Source organism: Mesoplodon bidens (genome assembly GCF_964165515.1).
Source record: "Mesoplodon bidens genome assembly, chromosome: 16".
Taxonomy (NCBI): Eukaryota; Metazoa; Chordata; class Mammalia; order Artiodactyla; family Ziphiidae; genus Mesoplodon; species Mesoplodon bidens.
In genome coordinates, this window is record NC_138173.1 from 8,961,676 (window position 1) to 8,985,253 (window position 23,578).

At 44.2% G+C, this 23,578-nt stretch overlaps 1 protein-coding gene and 1 long non-coding RNA gene across 2 annotated transcripts in view; one reads left to right on the forward strand and one right to left on the reverse strand.

The window, feature by feature from the left end:
- Positions 1-23,578, reverse strand: part of LOC308604802 — a 121,580-nt gene that overhangs the window by 30,474 nt on the left and 67,528 nt on the right. The gene's annotated exons all lie outside the window — the stretch shown is intronic.
- Positions 8,828-23,578, forward strand: part of CLVS1 (clavesin 1) — a gene marked incomplete at both ends in the record, with an annotated part of 138,456 nt that continues 123,705 nt past the window's right edge. The window contains one exon of the mRNA XM_081214296.1: positions 8,828-9,282. Coding sequence (XP_081070422.1) covers positions 8,828-9,282 — 455 coding nt within the window. The remainder of the gene's footprint in view (positions 9,283-23,578) is intronic.

The window sequence follows — 23,578 nt, forward strand, 5'->3', positions numbered from 1 at the left end:
CAAACATTAATGTGCATCCAAACTGACCGGGGATTCTGCTTAACCATTCAGCCTGTCTGGGTGGGTCCTGACATCTGAGATCCCAACAAGCCCCAGGAGCTGCGGAGGCTGCTCAGCCATGGACAATACTTTGAGAAGCAACGGCAAAGAACAAATTCCTTCTTCTTTTTTTTTTTTTAACATGCCCACCTTTTTTTTTTGCGGTACGCAGGCCTCTCACCGCTGCGGCCTCTCCCGTTGCGGGGCACAGGCTCCGGACGTGCAGGCTCAGCGACCATGGCTCACGGCCCAGCTGCTCCGTGGCACATGGGATCCTCCCGGACCGGGGCACGAACCCGTGTCCCCTGCATCGGCAGGCGGACTCTCAACCACTGCGCCACCAGGGAAGCCCAACATGCCCACCTTTATGTCTGATTATTAAATAACGGCACTCACACTAAAACAAAGGAAAAACCACCCCAACTTCTGAGGCCATAAGAGCTCAAAAATCATAGCTCTAGTTGAGGAGGAAGTTATGCAAATAGCCCCTGTGCTCCCACCTCTACGGCCTTTCATTTTCACCAGGCAGTTTTCTTCATTCTGCTTCCTGCTGCTTTCATAGTCTGCCAAATCACACCCAGAAAAAGAGTCCTAGTCACATAGATATGCGGGGGAAAACACTGAGTGGAAAAGGGGGACCAGTGGGTTTAATGGCTATCTTTGAGTGAGCCCTGCCTTTCTCACATTCCTCCAGTTCTTCCTCCTCAAAAAGAGTCTGAGAGAAATACCTTCTTCCAAGTGTTTCTGTTTTCCTTCCCTTCTCATTGATGCTCCTAAGAAGCACAATGAATCTGTCTTTAAGATTGGGGCATTGACTGCCAGTGACTTCTTATGGGGATAGTTCAATGGCATAGAAAAACATTCCAGTTTAATTTTCTATGTCTCAATAACTTTTCACCTATAGACTTTCTTTATTTAAAATACAGTGAAGTATAAGGTAACCACTGCTTCAATTACAAACTTTTCTACCTAACACAGTTAGGAGGCCAGAAAATCCCATGCCTTCCTTACAAGTTGTCTTTCCCTTTAACTCCTTGTATTATTTGCCCCAAAGCAAACTAAAAGGACAAACATTTTAAAGACTGTTCTGGAACAGGACACAACCCTTTGTCAAGAAATTCACTTCATCTGAGTCCCAGCCTATTCTAATTCTGATCTGGCATCTATTTTGGGTAGAAGCTCTCAGTGTCTCTACTGTGATACAACTCATTCCAATTTACTTTTACTCTTTCTTAAGAGGAAGAACAAATGGGTGATGACTGTGTATTTAGTTGCTATTTTAAAGGGAGCCAAGGGAGTCTATACAGTGAATGTTTATGTGGCAAGGGCAGGCCCTGGGCTACTACTGAGCTAAAGGCAACAGAAAGTGGACCATGAGGGGGCTAAATTTAGCCCCACAGGGGCTAAATTCTGGCCACACGACACTTTCAGATGATTAAAGGTCTCCCCTTTATCCTTCTAGACTACTCTCCCTGCCCCGGGTATAGGTAGCTCATATCTGCAAGTTGGCTAATGTTTGATAGAAAGTCAATGGATTCAAGTTCAACTTGTTACTCACAAGGCTTAGGTTCCCTTGCCAGCACTTATGCAGAGAAGTCCTACAAACCCTAATGGTCAATCTCAAATTCATCACTTGGAAATAAGATTCCTTTCGGGTCAGCACCATAGAATACTGTAATCAACCAACCTCTGAGATTTAAATATAGGCTCCCCTGGCAGAAGGGGAGCATGTCATCTTTCAGGAAAGATTTCAAATAGAACTGTACTTAAGAAAAGGTTTTTGCTCACTGTGACTTTTGATTTTGGTTTTCATATATCAGCAGCATCTATTTTTATTTCATTCAGTGTAAAAATCCCTTTCAGCACTCCTGGGGGGAAATACATATTCAGTTAAAAAATTAGAAGTGAGATTTTAGAAAGGTGAAGAGCCATAAGGGTTAACCTAATTCAATATACATTTAAAATTTTGAAACACATCTTTCACACCTACTGATGGCTGAGGTAGTTGATTAGACTTTCAGGTGGAAAGTTTTATCACTGAGATTCATTCTTCATCTTTTTCTTATAAAAGAAACCCATGAAACAAATATAGGTATAGCTTCTCATTTTGTATTTGCATTAATTTAAATTTATGTGTATTTAAAATAGTTCTTTGTATTATCAAGAACATTCAGAAGCAATAAATATTTGAGGTACTGTTCATTAGTTACTGATGTTCTTATGTTTCAAACAATATTGAGGATTTATAGATTTCATCTTTCTGGTCATGACGACAACATACTCTTTCCTCCCAAATTTGGCCAAGTTTACATCTCTTAAACGTTCTTCCTTAGGATTGGTGGGGTGTAGGTATGTGCTTGCTGTGTGAGTGAGTCTGAGAGCACCGATACCCAGGCTGGTAAAGAGAAAGCACCTATTCGGAGAGGCAAGGTAGGCCAATGGACAGAACGCAGGCTTTGAGTGAGGCAGGTTTGGGTACGAATCTTTGCTCTTCCGGCTACACTTAATCTATCGAAATCTCAGATTTATCCTTTTATCTAATAAGTAATAACCTAGCTTTAAAGGTTGGTGTGGAGATTAGACTATATAATGCGAAAGTCCGAGGCACGTAACAACTAGTCACAAATACTTGTCTGTTTTGTTTTGTTTTGTTTTGTTTTTTCTGTACACGGGCCTCTCACCATTGTGGTCCCTCCCGTTGTGGAGCACAGGCTCCAGACACACAGGCCCAGCGGCCACGGCCCACGGGCCCAGCCGCTCCGCGGCATGTGGGATCCTCCCGGACCGGGGCACGAACCCGTGTCCCCTGCATCGGCAGGCGGACTCCCAACCACTTGTGCCACCGGGGAAGCCCTACTTGTCTGTTTTTTCCCTCACTTTTAACACCAGCTCATTATCTGACTTAATGCCTGGTGCTTAGCTGTTCTAGGCTTCAACATCCTTTTATCTACCTGGAGACAACAGAAGTATGATATCAACAAGAATATTACAGTAAATGTAAACTGGAGCTTTTCATTTACAAAGCACTTTTTTTTTTTTTTTGTGGTACGCAGGCCTCTCACTGTTGTGGCCTCTCCCGCTGCGGAGCACAGGCTCCGGACGCGCAGGCTCAGCGGCCATGGCTCACGGGCCCAGCCGCTCCGTGGCATGTGGGATCTTCCCGGACCGGGGCACGAACCCGCGTCCCCTGCATTGGCAGGCGGACTCTCAACCACTGCGCCACCAGGGAAGCCCTCAAAGCACTTTTACCTACATTATTTCACATGATTCTCAACATCTCCCAGGGAATTATCTTTATTCTACCTATTGCAGAATCATTGTAATGATGAAAAAAGATAATTGATGTAAAATGCTTTGAAATAATAATACACATATGTACATATTTGTAGGTAAGACATGGTTATTATTATTCTGATTGTTATCCTATATTTAATGTGTGTTTCTAAGGATAATGAAATAAATGAGAATAATAGATTATAAAATAACCAAAATAGATTTCATTTGAATTATTATACTTTCTGAATTGATTTTTCCACCTAGACTCCTTGGTTCATAAAGACTAGGGTATGTGTTTATAAGTGTGTGTGTGTGTGTGTGTGTGTGTGCAAATACACTTTCTTAAGATTGAATTCTGTATGAGGAAATACACAAATATGTATTTTTTCTAATGTAAATTTGAGATGAAGTATGAGTCTGGAATCTATGGATGCCATGATTTCAAACATCATGATATGGAGACTCTTCTTTCCTCCCCCTCACACAAAAATACCACTACCTAAATTTCTAGTTCATTAGAAAAAGCATGGATTAGAAATGGAAGTAAGCTTCTACCCTGGGCTCCCCAGAGAGTGTAGTGAGTTACTCTTCATGTATTTGAAACAATCTCTAAATAAATAATCATTTCGGACCCAACCAGCAGTGGAAGAGAGAGTTTCCGAGGCTCATAGGAATCTGCCTAAAGTGCCCTTTTGGCTTATCAAGCACATGTCAATGCCCAGGCTATGCTTGGAACTCTACTAGGCATGCCAAAATATCAGTCCTTCAAATAGAATGCAGGGCCTCTGATTTGTCATTTTAGCCATAGGAAAATACGTAAAGGCAGAGCAAAAATCAATGATAGCCGGAAAAGTCATATATAGGTAGATTTTAAATAGTTCCAGTCATCCGCTGATGAACTATGAGGACAAGATGGTAACTGGACATTTGTAAGGTATGGTGTTAGGCCACCTAAAAATGTCTGTTAACCCCTTAGGCACATTTAGGCTTACAGAATAGTGAATTTGGAAGGAATTTTAGGGAAGGAGAGTGAGGGTCTGACAGGGATGGTAACTTGCTGAAGGTCACATAGGTCTTAAGTGGTAAATACCAGAACCTTCTCTGCTACATATAAGGATGGAATAGCACGGTCATAAAGAACATGGGGCAGCAGAAATATTACTTAAGCTTAAACCCATTTCTGACTCTTGGGAACTGCGTAACCTAGGGAAAGTCATTTACCATCTCCTGTGCCTGTTTCCTCAACTGAAAAATGGGGACAATAATATACTCATCTCGTATAGTTGTTCTAAGGATTAAATAATACACTATATAAAAAAGAGAGCATGCAAGTGCCTGGGACATAATAAAGAGTTATAATAAATAATAAATTGAAGCAATTCTTATTACCACCAGGACAGAAACCACTCCTACTTCTTCAGGTGATACCTAGTCCAATGTATCCTTTATACTGGTTTGACCAATTCAGAAAAGTTGAATGAGAACCAAATCCTTCACGTGAACAAAAAAAATTGCCGTTGAAAATGCTACATCTGGAGAACATTCTTGTATAGCATAGCATTTTTAGTGCCTTAAATCTTATCAATTGAAGCTGTTATTTTTAGTAGCAGTCTATTCAGACTTCTGAAATGAAGGATTTGCCTTTAATGGAAAATGTCTATTACATCCTAAGTGTGAAACCCAGTGACCCTGGCTTGGGTATTCTCCCCAGCAGCTTCCACTGTATGCTGAGCACAGAACAAAGATATAGATTGAAACACATTTATTTCAGAGATTGCAGATTGGAGGCATAACTATGTGTGGAAGTGGGCCATGAAAAATGCAACTTCAACTCTCCCCTTGAACTCACAGTAATTTGTCTTGGAAACATTGTTGAGTTCCCTGAACTGCAAGATAAGTAACTTGCTCCCAGCAGCTTTAAATATTCTGCCAGGGACCAGCCTTTGCTATGCCTTGCGCTCTGAGCACACTGTGCCATGGCTGGAACCATGAATATCACCCAGCATGCTTCAAAGAGGCAATGGTCTGAAGTACAGTGTGCCTGGGCTAACTTCTTCTAGGAAGAAAATACTTTGTAGATGAGGAAGGAAATTAAAAGGCAGCTGCCACACCCTCATTTAAGGAAAACAGTCCTAGAGGTACCCAAACAGCAGGGGAAACCACTGACTCGTTAAAACAACATTTTGACTACTTGATTAATTGGTTCTATATGTACGTAGATATATGGCACCTACTCAGTGTAGGCACAGTTCCAGGCACTGCGAATAGGCAGTGAACACAACATAGTGGCTCTGCTCGTGGCACGGACCCTCTGTGCGTGCCAGGCGCTGCACTGGGGATACACAGAGGAGTAAGATCCAGGTAATTAATGAGATTCTGTGCAAGGAGCTCAGAGTGAGAGGGGAGAGGGGAACATGGCAATAACATGAGGTGTGGTCAGGGCTGGCGGGCTACCTGTGACCTCTGAAGGTGAGGGAGGGTTCCTGGGGAAAAGGATCCCCAAGATGCCTCCTGAAGGGGAAACAGGAGTAAACCAGTGGTTTTTCTAGACAGAGGGAGCATCTTTTGCCAAGGCCCAGAGAAGAGAGAAGAAACTACAAGTGTCTCGGTGTGGCTGCATGGCTGGAGGGTGAATCTGGAGAGACAGAGAGGGACCAGATGATGAAGCGTCTTGGAAACCATGCCACAGAGTTTTATATTTCATCCCAGGACAACTGGAAGCTATTGATTGCTGTCAATCAAGCAGTGACATGAGCAGATTTCAATTGTAGTGCGGAGAATGGACAAGAAAAGGGCAAGGTTGGCCCCAAGGGCACCATAGGGAGAATGCTGCAGAACTAAACAGATGAGTGGAGACGCGCTCTAAACAAAGACAGTGAAAATGGATGGAAAGGACAGGGAAGATTTAAGAAACATCACGGAAGTGATTGCCTGGATGTGGGCGGTAAGGGCGAAGGTGGAATAATAGTTGACTCCCAGGCTTCTAGCGTGGGAAACTATACAGAGATGATGTCAGTCAGTAAGAGACGGAGGTGGGTGAGCAGATTCAGGATGAGGAACGATGATTAGTTCAGTTTTGAACATACTGAGCTTGTGGCGTCTAGGGGACACCCAAGTGGGGGTGATCAGTAAGCAACTGGAACGTGGAAGTAAGCCTGAAGGTCAGGAGAGAGCTATGGACCGAAGGTAGCCACATGCAGGTGGTTAAGTCACGGCTGGATCCTGGAAACTAGCATATGGATGTGGTGAGCACAGAAGAAGATGGAGCAGGAATGGACAGAGGTTTGGAGAAAAAGAGGGTATATGGGATCACAGAAAAGAGTGGGGAAATGGGAGAGTTTTAAGAAGGATGAAGTCATCAATACCAAATGCTGATGGCGTCGCCCATAATAGGTTACCAAAATCTGTCTACTGGACGTAGCAACAGAAAGGTCATTCACTAGTAGAGTGCTCATCTGTCTGGGTTTGCTTGGAAATGTCCCCATTTATGCCTGTTGTTGAGCATTATTGTTATTAGTGACCCCTGGTGTCTAAATCTGGATAATAAATTATACGATCATCCTGGTCATTGGCTGGGGAGAGCCATCCAAGATAGACTGCAAGGGGTGTAGAGATGAATTCTGAAGCGGTGTGGTGAGGCTAGTAGAGAGGGAATTTTTAAATCAGATGGGTGTCGAACTAGATGGATTTTCAAGATTCTTCCAATCCTGGGAATAGTGCATAGCACTGTTTTCCTTTACTATTCTAAGTCCTTAAGAATCAGTGAGAATCAAGATGTTGTCATACTTCTTATTTTCACACATTACAGAGCTAAGTGCTACTTTCTTACAAATTAGTTTACAAGGCCAGCATTTTGTAAATAAACATTTTTACTATTCTATATTCATTCTTGAAAATGAATACTAGTTACCTGAACTGATCTTCATCTCCTCCACATCACAAAGGTGATATAAAGCAGAAATGTGTGAGGTGATTGTCTCCCTGAAGAAATTACTGCTAGCCCTAAATTAAGTAAAAGAATCATTTTTGTCTTTAAAATTATTTTGTGTGATATGGCATTAATAATTAGGTTGGAAGTAAATATTCTGCCTCTTATTGCATATACTGTTTGATCTAGGAAAGCTAGGAAAAAAATGCATGCCTGAAAGTTTTTTTACACCTAATATGTTCTGATTTTTATAACTTCTAAGTTAGACCAAACCAATGTCTGAGAGAGCTTAAACACTTATATTTAAAATGAGAAAGACGCAAATAACATGAGCATTTGTCTGTATACCATTTAGGTAGAAAAATCCAAGGGGATTAAAACACTCAGTCATTTAGTATGATAATCTCTAGTTGCATCCATGTTGCTGCAAATGGCATTATTTCATTCTTTTCTATGGCTGAGTAGTATTCCATTGTATATATGTACCACATCTTCATTATCCATTCATTTGTCAATGGACATTTAGGTTGTTTCCATGTCTTGGCTATTGTGAATAGTGCTGCTATGAACATAGGGGTGCATGTATCTTTTTGAATTATAGTTTTGTCTGGATATATGCCCAGGATTGGGATTGCAAGTCAGAAAGAGAAAGACAAATACCATATGACATCACTTATATGTGGAATCTAAAGTATGACACAAATGAACCTATCTGTAAAACAAATAGAATCAGGGACATAGAGAATAAACTGGTGGTTGCCAAGGGGGAGGTGGGTGGGTGAGGGCTGGATTGGGAGTGTGGGATTAGCAGATGCAAAGTAGTATATATAGCATGGAAAAACAACAAGGTCTTACTGTAGAGCATAGGGAACTATCTTCAATATCCTGTGATACACCATAATGGAAAAGAATATGAAAAAGACTATGTATAGGGCTTCCCTGGTGGCGCAGTGGTTAAGAGTCCGCCTGCCGATGCAGGGGACGCGGGTTCGTGTCCCGGTCCGGGAAGATCCCACATGCCGCGGAGCGGCTGGGCCCGTGAGCCATGGCCGCTGAGCCTGCGCGTCCGGAGCCTGTGCTCCGCAACAGGAGAGGCCACAACAGTGAGAGGCCTGCGTACCGCAAAAAAAAAAAAAAAAAGCAATCTATTACTAATCTGACCATACACTATCATGTTAACTAGTCAATGTAACTAAAAACTTCCTAAATGTATTGCAAATACTTGCATATTACACACTGAAGTTGTCAATCATAAAATTATGCCAAATACCCTCTTTTAAAGAAAATATACCCTTTATTCTTCTAATCAGACCTGCAGCATTAATATACTGCTTTTCTGAGTTCCAATTAACTTACAGACTTTCTTTGTATCACCTCTGTTTGTTTCTCTTGTGTGCATTTGTTTTGCAGTAAGCAATGGCCTCGGTTTTGCTTCTCTTTGGGATGGCCGCCACCACATAGGACCTGAATGTCCTACTGCTTTCCAGGAACATAAAGAAGACCCTCTATTTGTCTGTTTCAGTGGCAGCTTGGTAGTAAAAATAACTGTTGAATGGGCCACAGTTTCAGCAGACCATCACGTGAATGGGACCAGTCTCTTTTCTTCCCAAATATCAGAAATTAAGCACTTGGAAAGGAGATTTGGCCAAGATGACCCATTTACAGGCTGGACTCAGCCCAGAGACTATAGAGAAAGCTCGCCTAGAACTGAATGAAAACCCAGATGTTTTACACCAGGATATTCAGCAAGTCAGGGACATGATCATCACCAGGCCTGACATTGGGTTTTTACGCACAGATGATGCCTTCATCCTGAGATTTCTCCGAGCCAGGAAGTTTCACCAAGCAGATGCCTTTAGACTCCTGGCCCAGTACTTCCAGTACCGCCAGCTAAACCTGGACATGTTCAAAAACTTCAAGGCTGATGATCCTGGCATTAAAAGGGCCCTCATCGATGGGTTCCCTGGAGTGCTGGAAAACCGCGATCACTATGGCAGGAAGATTCTTCTGCTGTTTGCAGCCAATTGGGATCAGAGTAGGTAAATGTAGATAGTGTCTTTGTTTTTTCTTTTTCATAAGCATTGTCACTGCATGTTTGGGGCTGTATGCCTTTACAGATAATGGGCTCTTATTTAAAAGTATATATTCTACATGTCCACAAAGAGAATTTTAAGGCCACAGGTCTTTTACTGTCATCACTAGGTGATTACAGATGCACAGCAATGTTCTGGAACAAAAGAATCACAGTTTTAGAATTGTAAGAGACCTCAGAAGTTATTCTATTCGTCAAAGTGGGTCATTTATTTTAATAAAATTGAACTCTGGTCTTCTAGAAGAACCATATATTCTGTCTTTAGGGTTCTCATCTTTTAACAACAACAAAAAAAAGGGATTCAGTAGATGGCTTTAAGTCAAGCGTTTTTAACACATGAACTAATTTCTTGGATCCTCTCCATGACTTTAATATCTGACCTTTCTTCTGTGTGACAGACCTTCCCATCCAAATGCCTGCCAGCCATTTCTCCCGGAAAGTCCTATAGAGAACCACAAACTCAACATGTCCCAACTGAGTGCAGCAACTCTCCCACTCTCCCCGCTCTTCCATCCCTCCAGTCTGTCGAGCCAGAAATCTGGGTGTCTTCCTGGACCGCTCCTTGCCCTTGCTGCTCACATCCGATTAATTGCCAAGTCCTACCCCTTTCTTCTTAAAACCACCTCAGATCTCTTCACTCTTTTTGCCCCCATGGCTACTGCCCTGGTGTAATTTCTCATTATTTCTCACCTGCATCACTGAGACAGCCTCCTGACTGGAGTCCTTGCCTCTGGTCTGGTCTCCTCTGAGCCATTCTAGTCTTTACCATCATCAGAGTAACCCTTCCAAAATTCCGTGACGTCACTCCTCTCATTAAAATTCTTCAGTGACCTGCAAGGTCTTCAAAGTAATGTAAAGCTCTTTATGATCCACCTTCTGCATCTTCTGCTCTTCTTCATCCTCTGCCCTTTTCCATGTTCTCTGGTCCTGCTGGTTGGAAGTGTAAGCCTTGTCTTAAATAGCTGAGGTTTCAACATGCCTCCAAGCCTCTGGACTTGCCCCACCAGCTACTTAAGGGAGGGATCAACCATTTCTTATGCCAAGTCCAACCATCTTGGACATAACCTGCCTACTGACTCACACCTATCTCTATGGTTCTTCGGGAAGGTAGTCTTTATCTACCTTCCATCCCAACCTGTTTCAGTGAGGTGCCTTCCCCTGCTCACATATTTCCATTAAAGTAGTTACAGTTGGAGTATAAGAACCACTGTTATTTTAGTTAATATTTTTGAAAACATACCACATACTCTGCTAAGCATTTGTATGTACATATATTATCTCATTTAATCCACTCAAGAACTTTGCATGATGGGTGTTCCTATGATCCCTATTTTACATTTGATGACACAAGGTCTTGAGAAGTTAAGTAACTCATTCAATGTCACACAACTAGTGAAATACAGAGTGGGGTTGACTTGAGAGCAAGTTATCTTAACCTGGCTTTACTGTAATTGCGTGTTTGCTTGTGTGTTCTTTCTTATCCCTGCTCCCAAGACTGCAGGTTCCTTAAGAGGAGGAGACTGTGCCTTGTTCATGTTTATCTCTTGGGCACATGGTCCAATAGGCAATAAATGTTGAACGCAAAAGAATGCATGAATTAATCTCCAAAACTTCACCTGTGGCTTGAGCTCTCACAGGGGTATCATATTGAAATTATGGTATTTGGGGAAACATATGTTTAACTTTAAAAATATACCAAAGAGCCCCTCCCCCAAATATAATTAAAAGGAATTTCTAGGGCGCCCCTTTAGTGCCTCATATGACTATTTCTCCTCCTAAAAATGATGATTAGGATGGGACACCTTAGGGAACCACTGGCTGTTTTCTGGCTGATAAACCGGAATAGAGCAATCCACTCCTGAAAAGGTATTTGAATGTTTTAACACTATCAGTCTAGAGATTGTTCAGGTCTGCACCTAGGCCTGGGCTGCCCTGCCATGTCTCTGTTTTGTTATTCCATAAGCATTAAGGATGGGCCTCTTGTTACAATGCTCTACTGATGAGAAAGATTTCCACGTCTTTACATTCATGCATATACCATTCACTCAACAAAGATGTGACAAGTGTAGACTTTGTGCCAGGGCTTGTGCTAAGGCACAAGGACATGATGAACACGATGAAAATACAAGGTCCCTCCAGCAAACAACCTCTTGGGCCACCCACTGTCCAGTTATGGTGCAAACACATAGACAGCTAACTCCCATCTACCACAGGAGAATTCCTGTTGAGATGTAAACCATCAACACAGGACATGAGTCTTAAACTAGAGGGAACAGCTGTCCTCTCGAAAAGGGCACATGAACATTTTGGATTTCGAAACAGAAAACTTTGATGATTCTGGAGAATGATCATGCTGACTTCATTTGTGCTTAGTTGAACGTGTTGGAGAACTTGTATCTGCTAAGACAGATGATGCACAGGACACCAGTAAGCGATGATTTACACATGAGGAGATAAATCATCATGAAATATCTTGTTTTCTATTAGTCTTTGGTCTGTATGTACCTCAAACTGTGTTAAGAAGCAAGAAGAAACAAGTCTTTAAGGGAATAATTCAAATCTTTATGATTAAGATAACCTTGAAAGAGTTGCTTCATGTCTCTGTTCCTCAGTTTCCTCAGGTGTAAAATAAAAAGCTTGAACTAGGTCATCCCTGAGAGATCTTCTAGCTCTAATGGCTCATGAATGTGAAGCTCATTCAGCCTGATCCTATGGATGGAGAGGGATTTTAAAATTCACTTTATAGGCTCCTGATTCACTAGGTTCTTTGAAGTAATCCCTTTCTTCTCACACACACACATACACAACACACACACACACAACACACACACACACACAATCTCTTTCTTCCACCCCTCCTACCCCTCCCAAAGCTGGGTCTACTTGAGGCAGTTTGTTTCAAATTGTAGAATACTATTTGTTCCAAACCACTTTGGCTTTAACAAGAAGGTGAACGATAAGGCTATCTTACTGATAGCCAAAGATGATCAGAAGCAAACAAACCTCAGTTTGAACCTGGATACTGTCATGTGATTTACTGGTTATATGACCTGGGACAAGCAACCTCTTGATGGTTTTTTTTTGTTTGTTTTTTTTTTTTTTTTTTTTTTTTTTTGCAGTACGCGGGCCTCTCACTGTCGTGGCCTCTCCCGTTGCGGAGCACAGGCGCCGGACGCGCAGGCCCAGCGGCCATGGCTCACGGGCCCAGCCGCTCCGCGGCATGTGGGATCCTCCCGGACCGGGGCACGAACCCGTGTCCCCTGCATCGGCAGGCGGACTCTCAACCACTGCGCCACCAGGGAGGCCCATTGATGGTTTTTTAATAATGTAGTTGGGAGACTGAATGAAACAAGGCATTTAAGGTACACAGCGCATTGCTTGGCCCATGGTAAACAATTCATGTTAGCTTCTAGTATTATCACAAACACTATTAAACCTCCCACTACAAATATAATAGAGCACAGATGGTACAGAAGTTAAAAATAGAGACAGGCGTACAATATCTGAGAACAGAAGTGGGCCGACGAGTGTGATCTGCCCCTTGCCCATCCTCAGCACCTGTTAGCTTTCTCCCCAGCCGTGCTCCCTGTCACACAGACCTAGCCTAATGGAACCCTGAAGGGCTGAAGAGTTAGCACGGCTTTGCAAAATGATGACTTGACTCCCGTGGGGAGCCCAAGATGACTGGGAAGTGATTTGAATGCCTCATATAAAAGGTTTACTGAGATTAAAACGGTTATTAATATTTATTAAAACGATGTAAATCTCATTCATCTAGACCCAGACAGCCTGAGCAAGAGCCCAGAACGGTGAGTGATGAGAAGTGTTGCCCTCCAGGGGCACGTGCAGGGTTAGGTGGGCCCACAGAGCACAGGAGTCTCCGAGCACAAACTGGCCTCCTCAGCCGACTTCTGTCTTTCCTGAGGCTGCCGGGCTGAACTGAAACGAGTTAGATTACATCAGCACCCACCTACCCATTCATACAATGAAGCTGGCACCTCCAGGGTCAGCAGAGTGTACATTTCAGCTCAGCAGCCTGGTGTGTAACGGAGACCTAAGGAAACCCTCTTGTTCAATGAGCGTTTTGATCTTTTTCACCTAAATTCATAACAACATTGGCAAGAATTCCCAACTTGTCCCCTAAGATCTGATTAAAAAAGACATCTATCTCTTGTTTCTTTCTGAGTTGCACACTTGCACGGGGCCACACAGCCTGATTTGCCCAGGAGTGCCCTTCCCACGAAGGGGAAAATGTGAGCAAAGAACTCATCTATTTTCTTCTGGATTTTGCTCAGTTAACAAAAGAGCTAAAATTGGTCAGGTTATTTTACTTTCTGGAGCCTCAATATTATCAAATGGAAATGGGTCTAGTATCTGGCATGTGGCGCTGTTGCAAGGATTAACCCCAATTACTCTAGTTGATGGTGTCCAAGGGGCAGAATAGCATAGTGATTAAATGCACAAACTCTGAAGCCAGATGGCCAGCTTCAGATTCCAGCCACCTCCTAACCAGCTACAGGATCCTGAGCAAGTTGCTTAAATTCTTATTATCCTGTTTCTCACCTGTAAAGTGGCGATGACCATGATCATAGATGAGCACTAGTCAATAAATGGCAGTTGTTTCTTAAGAAAAAAACTCAAAGCAGGCAAATACCTAGGATATCAGGTCACAAGATGTTGTTTCTAAGGGCAGCAGAATTTGATGCCATTACTAACTTTCTTCCTCCTGAAAAGTATAGACAATACAGCTAAGACCCCAAGCCACCATGCCCCAAAGTCCTCCATGGTAGCTCAGTTGTGGCTGGCAGGCTCTAAGAAGTCACCTGGTCTTAGTGTCCCTACCTATTATGTTTACTATAGTCTCAGGATATCAGAAAAGCACTGGGGGGGCAGTCCAGGTAATAAAAGCCCCACAATAGACTACGATAGTATCTGTTGGTGCCATGTGCAGACCAGCTGGTCCCCAAGTACTTTAATGGGGAACAAAACAACTGGAAATTCATTGTAAGTCAAAATATATAAAATTACACTGGACATTCTTCTGTCAGTGTATTGTTTGTTTCCCACAACTGAAAGCTCAAAAATCAGCAGCCAGGTGGAAAATTAGTTGAAAAGTTGGTTCTTTGAGGAGGCTGAGGTATTCTAAGGAAGAGCCACATTAGGGTAATTTAGTAGAGAGAAAAGGCAGCTGATGAACAGCTTGATTACTACCTTCGAGTATACAGAGTTATTATAAGAAGGCAATGAATCCTGTAGGCTCCCTTTCCCCAGAGTACAGGACCAGGGACAAAAGATTTGCACTGAAGCACAACCATCTGGATTGAAGATCAGGGAGCCTGAGCCACGACTTCAGCCCCAGGGCTGGGACAAGGGTGAGGGGTTGGTGTATTTGCTTGGGATGCAAAATTGAAGGGGGCACCAAAACACTCATTAATCAAAGTAAATGATATTGTCATAAAACAGTTTTTAGAATCAAAATTAACACAAACAAAAATTCCTGATGAACAGAATATCAAACTTTTCAAGAAGGCAGGATAAGAATTATTGATTTTTCCTTGTGTTTTGCGTGCCAATATGGCTCAGCACAGCATTGCTCAGGCCAATCAGATTTCTCAAGGGAAGAGCCTTAAGTTGGTTCCTAGTCAGTTATATTACAGTGCATAATTCTGTACATCCATACTCTATACAGCTGTTAGGACCTTATGGTTCCCAAGCATTTCCATGTACATTTTCTGATTTGATGCTCATAACCATTTGAGGAGTTTCAGTATCACTAAGTTACAAATAACAAAGAAGAGGTTTGGGGAGGAAAGGACACTTTCTAAACAAGGAGCGTTATGACTCATCAATGGAAAAACTTAGACTCAAGGCTTCCAATTCCAAGCTCATTGCAAAGACACTTGGAGCTGACTGCTCAGCTCCTGAGTGATTAGATATTTCAAAATATCCACGGAGCTTCTGAAAGGCTGGAAGTGGATTTCTTGGTGGTAGACAAGGGTGTAGATGAAGACAATGACCACAGTGGAGAGGATCTAAGATTTAAGAGCAGAGATTCTCAAAAGAAGCACAACTGGCATTTGAAGCTGCTTAGCTCTTAATGTGCAGGGCTGTGTCCAGCATTGGGAATGTCTAGCATCCCCTGTCCCAGGTACCGTCATCACCTGAACGACCACCTTCATATTTCCAAAGCCCTTAGGGGAGCTAGAACCCACTGTGAGAACCCCTGATGGGGCGTGTCTAAAAACGTCCTAGCACCAATGTCAATAACACCCTTTGTTAATTGCTTTTGTGCCAAGTGTTTGATACACATAATTTCTAATTCCTACCATAGTCCTGCAAGGATCTATGTTATGTGTGTAGGTAATCTATAAAAGAGATGAAATGCTTCTCTTGTCTGTCTGAATAGAAAGACTATGCTTTCCCACAAAACCCTAGCTATGGTCTCATTCCTACCCTGAACTCAAAGCTTCCAGAGCTTCTTACAATCAAAATCTGAATCACTGGTGTGTTGCTAAGTGGCAAAGCAGCCCTGGGGTCCAAATGCAAGATTTTTCACAGCCTCCTTTCAGCCCCACTCTCCTAGCCAAGAAGCCCAGGATAGCTCGGTGTAAACAACAAAGCCATTCCTCGTGAGTTCCCATGGGGCTCAGACAGTGAAGGATGAGCATTGCAAGTTGGGTGCGCCGGAAGTTGAGATGAATCTGGAGGCTCAATGGGGAGGGCCCATCTAGTCCCTAATAAGAGTGGGAAGAAAGGGAGTGGAGAGGGACCCATCACTTCAGTTTGAGCAAATAAGAAAGTGTGTGGGGTGCTGAACAATAGACAAGACTTGCTAGCCTTTTTTTAACTATGTGATCAGTATTTTATTAAATGCAGTAGCATTAGTAACACTTGAAAAATAACAGTATACATAGGAGCTGGGCCTGAAATGTATTCAGGCTGCAGAAAATACTTGGGCATGTGTGCATTTTTTTGACTCCTCATGAGATGGTACTTATGAGAACTGGGCCCATAGGTTAGGGACCAGTGATTAAGAGTATGGTTCAATCCCAGCTTTACCACTTGTGAGTTATGTGACTTTGGGTGATGTAGCTCTTTAAGTTTTTGGCTTTCTCAAATGGGACCTGGCAGTAACCCTAGCTAAGGTTGCTCTGAGGATCCGAGATAATACAGGCAAAGCACTTGGCGGAGTTGTGTGTTTTTTGTTTTTTTTTTTGCGGTACGCGGGCCTCTCATTGCTGTGGCCTCTCCCGTTGTGGAGCACAGGCTCCAGACGCGCAGGCTCAGCGGCCATGGCTCACGGGCCCAGCCGCTCCGCGGCCTATGGGATCTTCCCGGACTGGGGCACGAACCTGCGTCCCCCGCGTCGGCAGGTGGACTCTCAACCACTGCGCCACCAGGGAAGCCCTTGACGGAGTCTTTGACACACCGTTAGTGTTCAGTGTATGGAGACAAGTACTGTTACCACTTTATAGTGTAATTATCTACTGTAAGACTTGCTATTGTTTAGCCGGATGAATCCAAGCGTCACACGTTCCTCCACGCACTCCAGAGACGCGCTGCACAGTTACAGTTGGCCAGCTCTGGGCGAGTTCCTGAAGGTCCAAAGGAGCTCCGCATCCCAGAATGGCATCTCACACAAGCGCCCCCGCCCCCAGTCCCTCCAGGTGTGAAACGACAGGAAGATGAATGATACTAGGGTACTTGACCTTCCTGCCGTCACGATTCTGAAAGCAAGGACACTGCCATGTTTACTTTGCAACGACGAAATCAACCGAGGATCTATCTGCTCTCAGGGAGTGGGCACTTTTCCACTCACACTTTTTTCTGGACAGGCGTTCAGCTGCTGCTCGTCCCCTCGTGCCAGACGTAATGGAGCTAATGGATATGCTGGCGATCCAGTGCCTTCGGTCGTCACCGGTTATGGCTGAGCTGTGACAGGCTCCAAAGGGCTGGCGTGGCCTGCGTCCCGACAGCACGGTGGTGGGAGATGCGCATGAAGTGGGTTTTCTCTTCTGAGTGAAACTGCGAGCTAGTGGGTGGGATGTAAGTCTTCAGACTATAAATGAGCCACTTGATGGAGGTTCACCTTTAGCTTTTGCAACAGCATAAAAGAGCTTTTTTTTTTTTTTTTGCAACATCTTTTGGAGTATAATTGCTTTACAATGGTGTGTTAGTTTCTGCTTTATAACAAAGTGAATCCGTTACACATATACATATGTTCCCATATCTCTTCCCTCTTGCGTCTCCCTCCCTCCCACCCTCCCTATCCCACCCGTCTAGGTGGTCACAAAGCACCGAGCTGATCTCCCTGTGCTATGTGACGAAATTGAGTTATTTGTAGTGAGGTGGATAGACCTAGAGTCTGTCATACAGAGTGAAGTAAGTCAGAAAGAGAAAGACAAATACCATATGCTAACACATATATATGGAATCTAAGAAAATAAAAGAGCTTTTTACAAGCAGCGGGGGGTCTACACCTCATTAAGCTTTACTGTCCTACGTATAAGAACTTGTGAAGGAAGGGGCCAGATTTCCAAAATGTCAGTGCTGAATGTTCGGTAGCCAAGGGAGAGGCAAGTCAGGTGGACTTTGTACTTCTCACCAGGGCCATGAGGCAACCCTCCTCCCCAGTCCCAGGCCCTACTGAGGCAGGTTCAGGAAAAGGTCTAGCTCTCTGTTCTTCCTACAGAAACATTCCCAGCATCGTTTTGGGAGTGATTCGTTTTCCAGTTGTTGTGACCTTGGCAATAGGCAAAGTTGAACTGAAGAGAAGGAGAGTATTACAGCCACAAAATCAGACAGTGCTGAGGGCTTACCCTGCGGCAGGCAGTAATGCTCTTAGGTAGTCACTGTTCATATCCTTATTTTGCAGGTGATGAGATTGAGACTCAGAGAGGTTATGTGACCCATCCAAGATCACACAGCTGGTAAATGGCTAAAACAAGCTGTATCTCAGACCTAACTCCATAGTTCAAATACCGTTCTGTATAGCTCACCACTAGAACCCATTTGCCAAACTTGGGGGCCATTCGATCAGACACTCAGGAGGGCTCTCAGCAAGGTATGAGTGAGCAAGCCTCTCTTGGTCACTCAAGGCCCCAAAGACATGAAAAGGCTCTCATAGCTTAACAGGGAAATCCTGTTGCCACGTACTCCAATCTCACAGAAACCTGGCAAATCAAATGTTGAAGACCCTGTCCAATCTCAACCGTAATTATTTGGCCATAATAAGAGTAACAACAAAAACAACTTTGATTTTTTAAAAACCCCAGCCCAACAAAGGAATCTGGATATTGCTTGGAATATGTCACAGAAAGTGGTCCTAGTATGAGTGTGATCTAAGATAGTCATCGAAAACGTCATCTTTGCCTACCTGTTCCTTCCACTAAGATGAGTCAGCTTGCAGCTGGCAAACAGAACCCCAGCTCCACGGCTTACCAGCTCTGTGACCTTGGCGAGATACATAACTCCTCTAACCTCCGGTTTCCTCACTGTCTGGTAATAATCGTGTGTCCCTGGTAGAGCTGTGAGGGTTAAATGAGGTGCTAGGTAGGAAGGGGTCTGACACAACAGCCATGTTCTTTCTTCCATCATTCAGGTGGGTTTCCCAGGTCGATCTCATGTAAAATGCCCAAGATACAATTTCTCATTCGGTTTAAAGACCTTATAAAATGGACTACATCTCTGTTACGCGCTTCTAAAAAGCTGGCGATTGATGAGGAAGTGAAGCTAGAAGAATTTACTCTGCTTCCTCAACCTGCTGGATGAGTGTACGGCTCGCCACGTGGGTTAGTCAAATAGTTCCTCAAGTATTTCTTTTAAATGTCCTTCTTCCTCCGTAAGAACTCCTTGTCGGACATTCTTCAGCACTCACGCTCTAATTCCGCTTAGTCCAGGGCTCAGCTGCTTTCTGCCCACTGTCAACATCCCCTTCGACTGAGCTCCCGGCCTTGGAAGCATGCCCGTTAGAAGCGTCTCCCGTGTGGATTGAATGGAAGGCAGAGCAGTGGGGTCTCTGCTCTGAGATAACACAGCAGTGCCCGTTCCTGCCTAACTGGGTGGTTGCCCCTCAGGGAGCTGTCAGATGTTACGCAGCTCCTGTAACACTGTTACGAAGGCCGGGCAGCTTTGCAGCAGGAGGGGAACCAGGAGAGCAAGCTTTCATTGACAGCGTGTCTTTCCAGGCCACCTGCTCCTCGCAAATTCTCACTTATAAACCCAGGAGTTTAAAAGACACGACAGGGCTTCCCTGGTGGCGCAGTGGTTGGGAGTCCGCCTGTCGATGCAGGGGACACGGGTTCGTGCCCTGGTCCGGGAGGATAGCACATGCCGCAGAGCGGCTGGGCCCGTGAGCCATGGCCGCTGAGCCTGCTCGTCCGGAGCCTGTGCTCCGCAACGGGAGAGGCCACAACAGTGAGAGGCCCGCGTACCGCAAAAAAAAAAAAAAAAAAAAAAGACATGACACTCATTACTTTGTAGATAAGGAAGTCTCCTCTGATGCCTGGAAATTCGAGGGTCTAAGAATAAATTCCTCCTTCCTGGAGCGTGGCCTGGATAAAGCAGCCAACCCAGAGCTTTGCTCACTTACTCAACTTGAAATGCTGCTCCAGTGGGAGGGCACAGCCTGGGTCTGCTCTTTAAAAGGCCAGCGGCAGTAAAAGAGGGCACGGAGAAAGGGCGTTTTTAATCACGGTGCTTGTCTGTGTGCTGCGTTCACTGTCAGATTTTCTCAAGGGCGTAGCTGACTTCCTGAACGAGTGCATTGCGAGCTATGGGGCCTTTTCTTGTATGATCTGAAGCTCTTCTGGGCTGTTCGCTGCTTTCCCCAGTTCTCAATCAGCCGGGAAGCATCTTTTGATCCCTTTACAAGAAGCACACTGTAGAGCTTCCAAGGGAACCCCCCAGTGCCTGAGCCCTGAACCTCAGTCCTAGGACCAGCGCCCAGCTCTCCTGCCCTTATATGGTTCCTAGATAATGGCTCCTGAACGGCGATATACGGAACCTTAAATAGCTGCTGGGGATGATTAAATGCCTACACTTCGCTGAGGTTGTAAATCAAGCTCAGAAGCCATTTACTGTGAGTCTTATAAAGCAGTAGAAGTTATTGCTACTATACTGAGAAACATAGCATCAGACAGGAAAATAAAGAGAAGGTAAATTTTGTTGTGAGGGTTTTAAAGTGATGTGTTGTTTTTTCTTTGCAAATTCTCTTTTTGTTTCTCATCATTTTTCTCTTCTCTTTGCCTCTATTTCTTCCCCATCTCTAATACTCCCTCCTGAGTGTCTCCGAATCTAATTTCAAATATGGCACTCCTGCAAGTAACACCCAGTGTCTTCGTGGCTAAGAGCATGCTAATATTAGTAATGCTGCCCAGGCAATGGGCATCTCCTGTGCCACGTTGTTAATTTAATCCTCCCAACAATTTACGAAGAAGAATTATTATCTTCATTTTAAATAGAAGCTGTTTAATCTGGACAAAATCACAAGACTGGGGGCTTCCCTGGTGGCGCAGTGGTTGAGAGTCTGCCTGCCGATGCAGGGGACACGGGTTCGTGACCCGGTCCGGGAAGATCCCACATACCGTGGAGTGGCTGGGCCCGTGAGCCATGGCCGCTGAGCCTGCATGTCCGGAGCCTGTGCTCTGCAACAGGAGAGGCCACAGCAGTGAGAGGCCCACGTACCGCAAAAAAAAAAAAAAAAAAAAAAAATCACAAGACTGGTTGGTGGTTTGATTCTGACTATTTCTCTTTCTCCTTCATGATACCTGGTTATGTTTGGGGTCTGCTTCTGGGGACTGTGTCACCTAATCTCTGGTTGCTCACAATTTATTACAAATTCCCTGCTCAGGAATCCTTAAGGGCTCCCTAACAAAATGGATTCAGTCTCTTTGCCACACCTTTTGCCATAGAAAACCTGAAGAATTTGGCATTACTTTCCTTATCCAAAAGACATCTTCCACCCGAGTAAGCCTCCTCTCCCCCTCCCCCCTCCTCACTCATTGGAGCTCTTTCCCACCTTTGCTTACCTAGTTCCTACTATTTAGTTTTCGTTTCCATCATGAGGTGAGCACGGGCCCTACCGGAGCACAGACAAGAGGCATCTAACCCACTGGGAAGCTGGGGCCTCGGAGAAATTGTCCTGAAGGCATTATGTGACTTGAAGGAGAAGGACGACTGAGCAGGCGGAGGGGAGGAATGGGAGGGGGGCCGTTGGAGACAAAAAGACCACAGAGCGCAGGGATCCAGGGAAGAGAGAGCTCGCCTTGTTGGAGGAGCCTCAGTTGGTCCCACTGAGCATAGACTATAAGGGCTCCCATGGAGAGAGATGAGGCTCAGGAGGTAAGCAGAGGCCAGGAACGAAAGGCCTCGCTTGCCACAAGGAATCTGGGCTTTATGCTTGAGGCCAGATCAGGCCCTACTCCTCTTCCAAAGCTCTTCTCCGCACTAAGAAGCTTTGTCCGTGGCTGGGGCTGCACTGATCTCTTCCTTTGTTCTTCCCTGAATGCCTGTCACACTCATCTTCTTTACTGCACACTTCTCCGTGCTTCAGGAAGCTTCTGGAGGCAGGATGCTGTGTCTTTTTCTCCTTGGTACCCACAGGTACAGAGTAGCGTTCAACAGCGTCCTCTTGACTGCCGGGGAGAAGCTTGGAACAATGGGAAGTCCAGAGGCGAGAAGCTCTTTGTAGACTCTTCCCAATAACAATATTCTTGTTAAGGGGACCAGAGTTGTGTGCAGTTGAACTTGAGAATGAAGGAGGAAGAGGTGAGGATGCTCTGTCTACCGCCTGCCCAGTGATTCTCAGCATGACATCCTGGGGACAGAGAATGTCCTAGAAGCAGCAGGAGCAACCAGGACATGGGACAGGAGTCACTACTGCGGGGTCTGTGGCGGCTCCATCCACTGTGTGATGAGCTCAGGTGCCAATGTCCTCACCTAATAAGGATGTGGAAGTAGACGACTTGCATTGTTTTCTCTCAATTCTTAACGTCCTGTATTCCGTGCGTGTCATTGTGCATAAGACCGAGTTGAGAGAAGGTTTCGTGTCATAGAAACGTCCATTGTTCAGGGTGCTTCCTTCCCTGCAGAGCTCAGGGAGTGGAAACCCGACTCCCCGCCTCATTCTCTGCGAATGGCGTCTTATTTCTACTCCAGATCCTCCTCGCCCTGACAGGTTTGTGTGGATGATGTCGATCACGCATTTCCTCATGAGTTTATGATGAGTTAATCCATCATATAATTTTATAGCATGCATATTGATTAGTAGATCACACCACCACAGCTAGAGTATTTCAGTTTGATATCTGATCTGTGAAAACCCCTAGAATAATACTGCAATGCCTCATTTACCTTACAGCTTTGTAAGGGAAGAGGGTATCCCATCCAGAGAAGTTAAATCTTCAGATAGTTGAGGGTTGCTTTTTAGAAGCCAATTTAAAATTTTTATTTTATGCAGCTGTGTTTTTTTGAAAAAAAACAACCTTAGAATGCATTATGTACTCCCTACCCTTGTCAAATATAGCATAATACTTTTTTAAAATGACAAATGTTGACAACAGTAAATATAAGTTATTGTGCCCTGGGCCGTGAAATAACTATCGTGATGAGGATTCTTAGAACATACGGGCTTTGTCCCCATGCTACATGGCCCATACTGCCACGCTATGTGCACTTTCTAATTCTTTTGTTTGTTTTGTTTTGTTTTTAGTGCCTCTTTCTCCTCTTAGCTATTAATTGGCTATTGTTAGTGGGCTTGCTTCAAAACCCTTTCTCCTAATTTTCTGTGGATTAAGAAGCCAGAAAACTGAGCTTGTTGAATTGTATGCTTTGGGTGAAGATCTATGGGGAATCCCAAGAAATAATGTAAATGAGCTGTAGCAGTGCATGAATTTTATGGCATCTCATCTGTATGCTCAGAAATATAGTTCTAATGCACCAGCAGGCAGGGCATGAAGCACCTTCTGATGCAGATTCTATCTGGAACTGTGCAAAATGGAAAACCTGGGCAGTTTTTCTTCCAAGGTTTTTCCAATCTTGGATTCACATACTACACCCCCCTCTGACTTGTGTGTCTTTCTTCTCTATAATATTTGCCCAGCCTAGCAGAAAAGGACCTATGTTTTCATTTACACTTGGACTAAACCTGTTTTTACCAAAGTGGTGACTATCCTTTATATTTTTATGTTTAGATTTTTCTAGCTATTAAATGCAAGCTTTTGCCTCCATCAAGCATATATTGG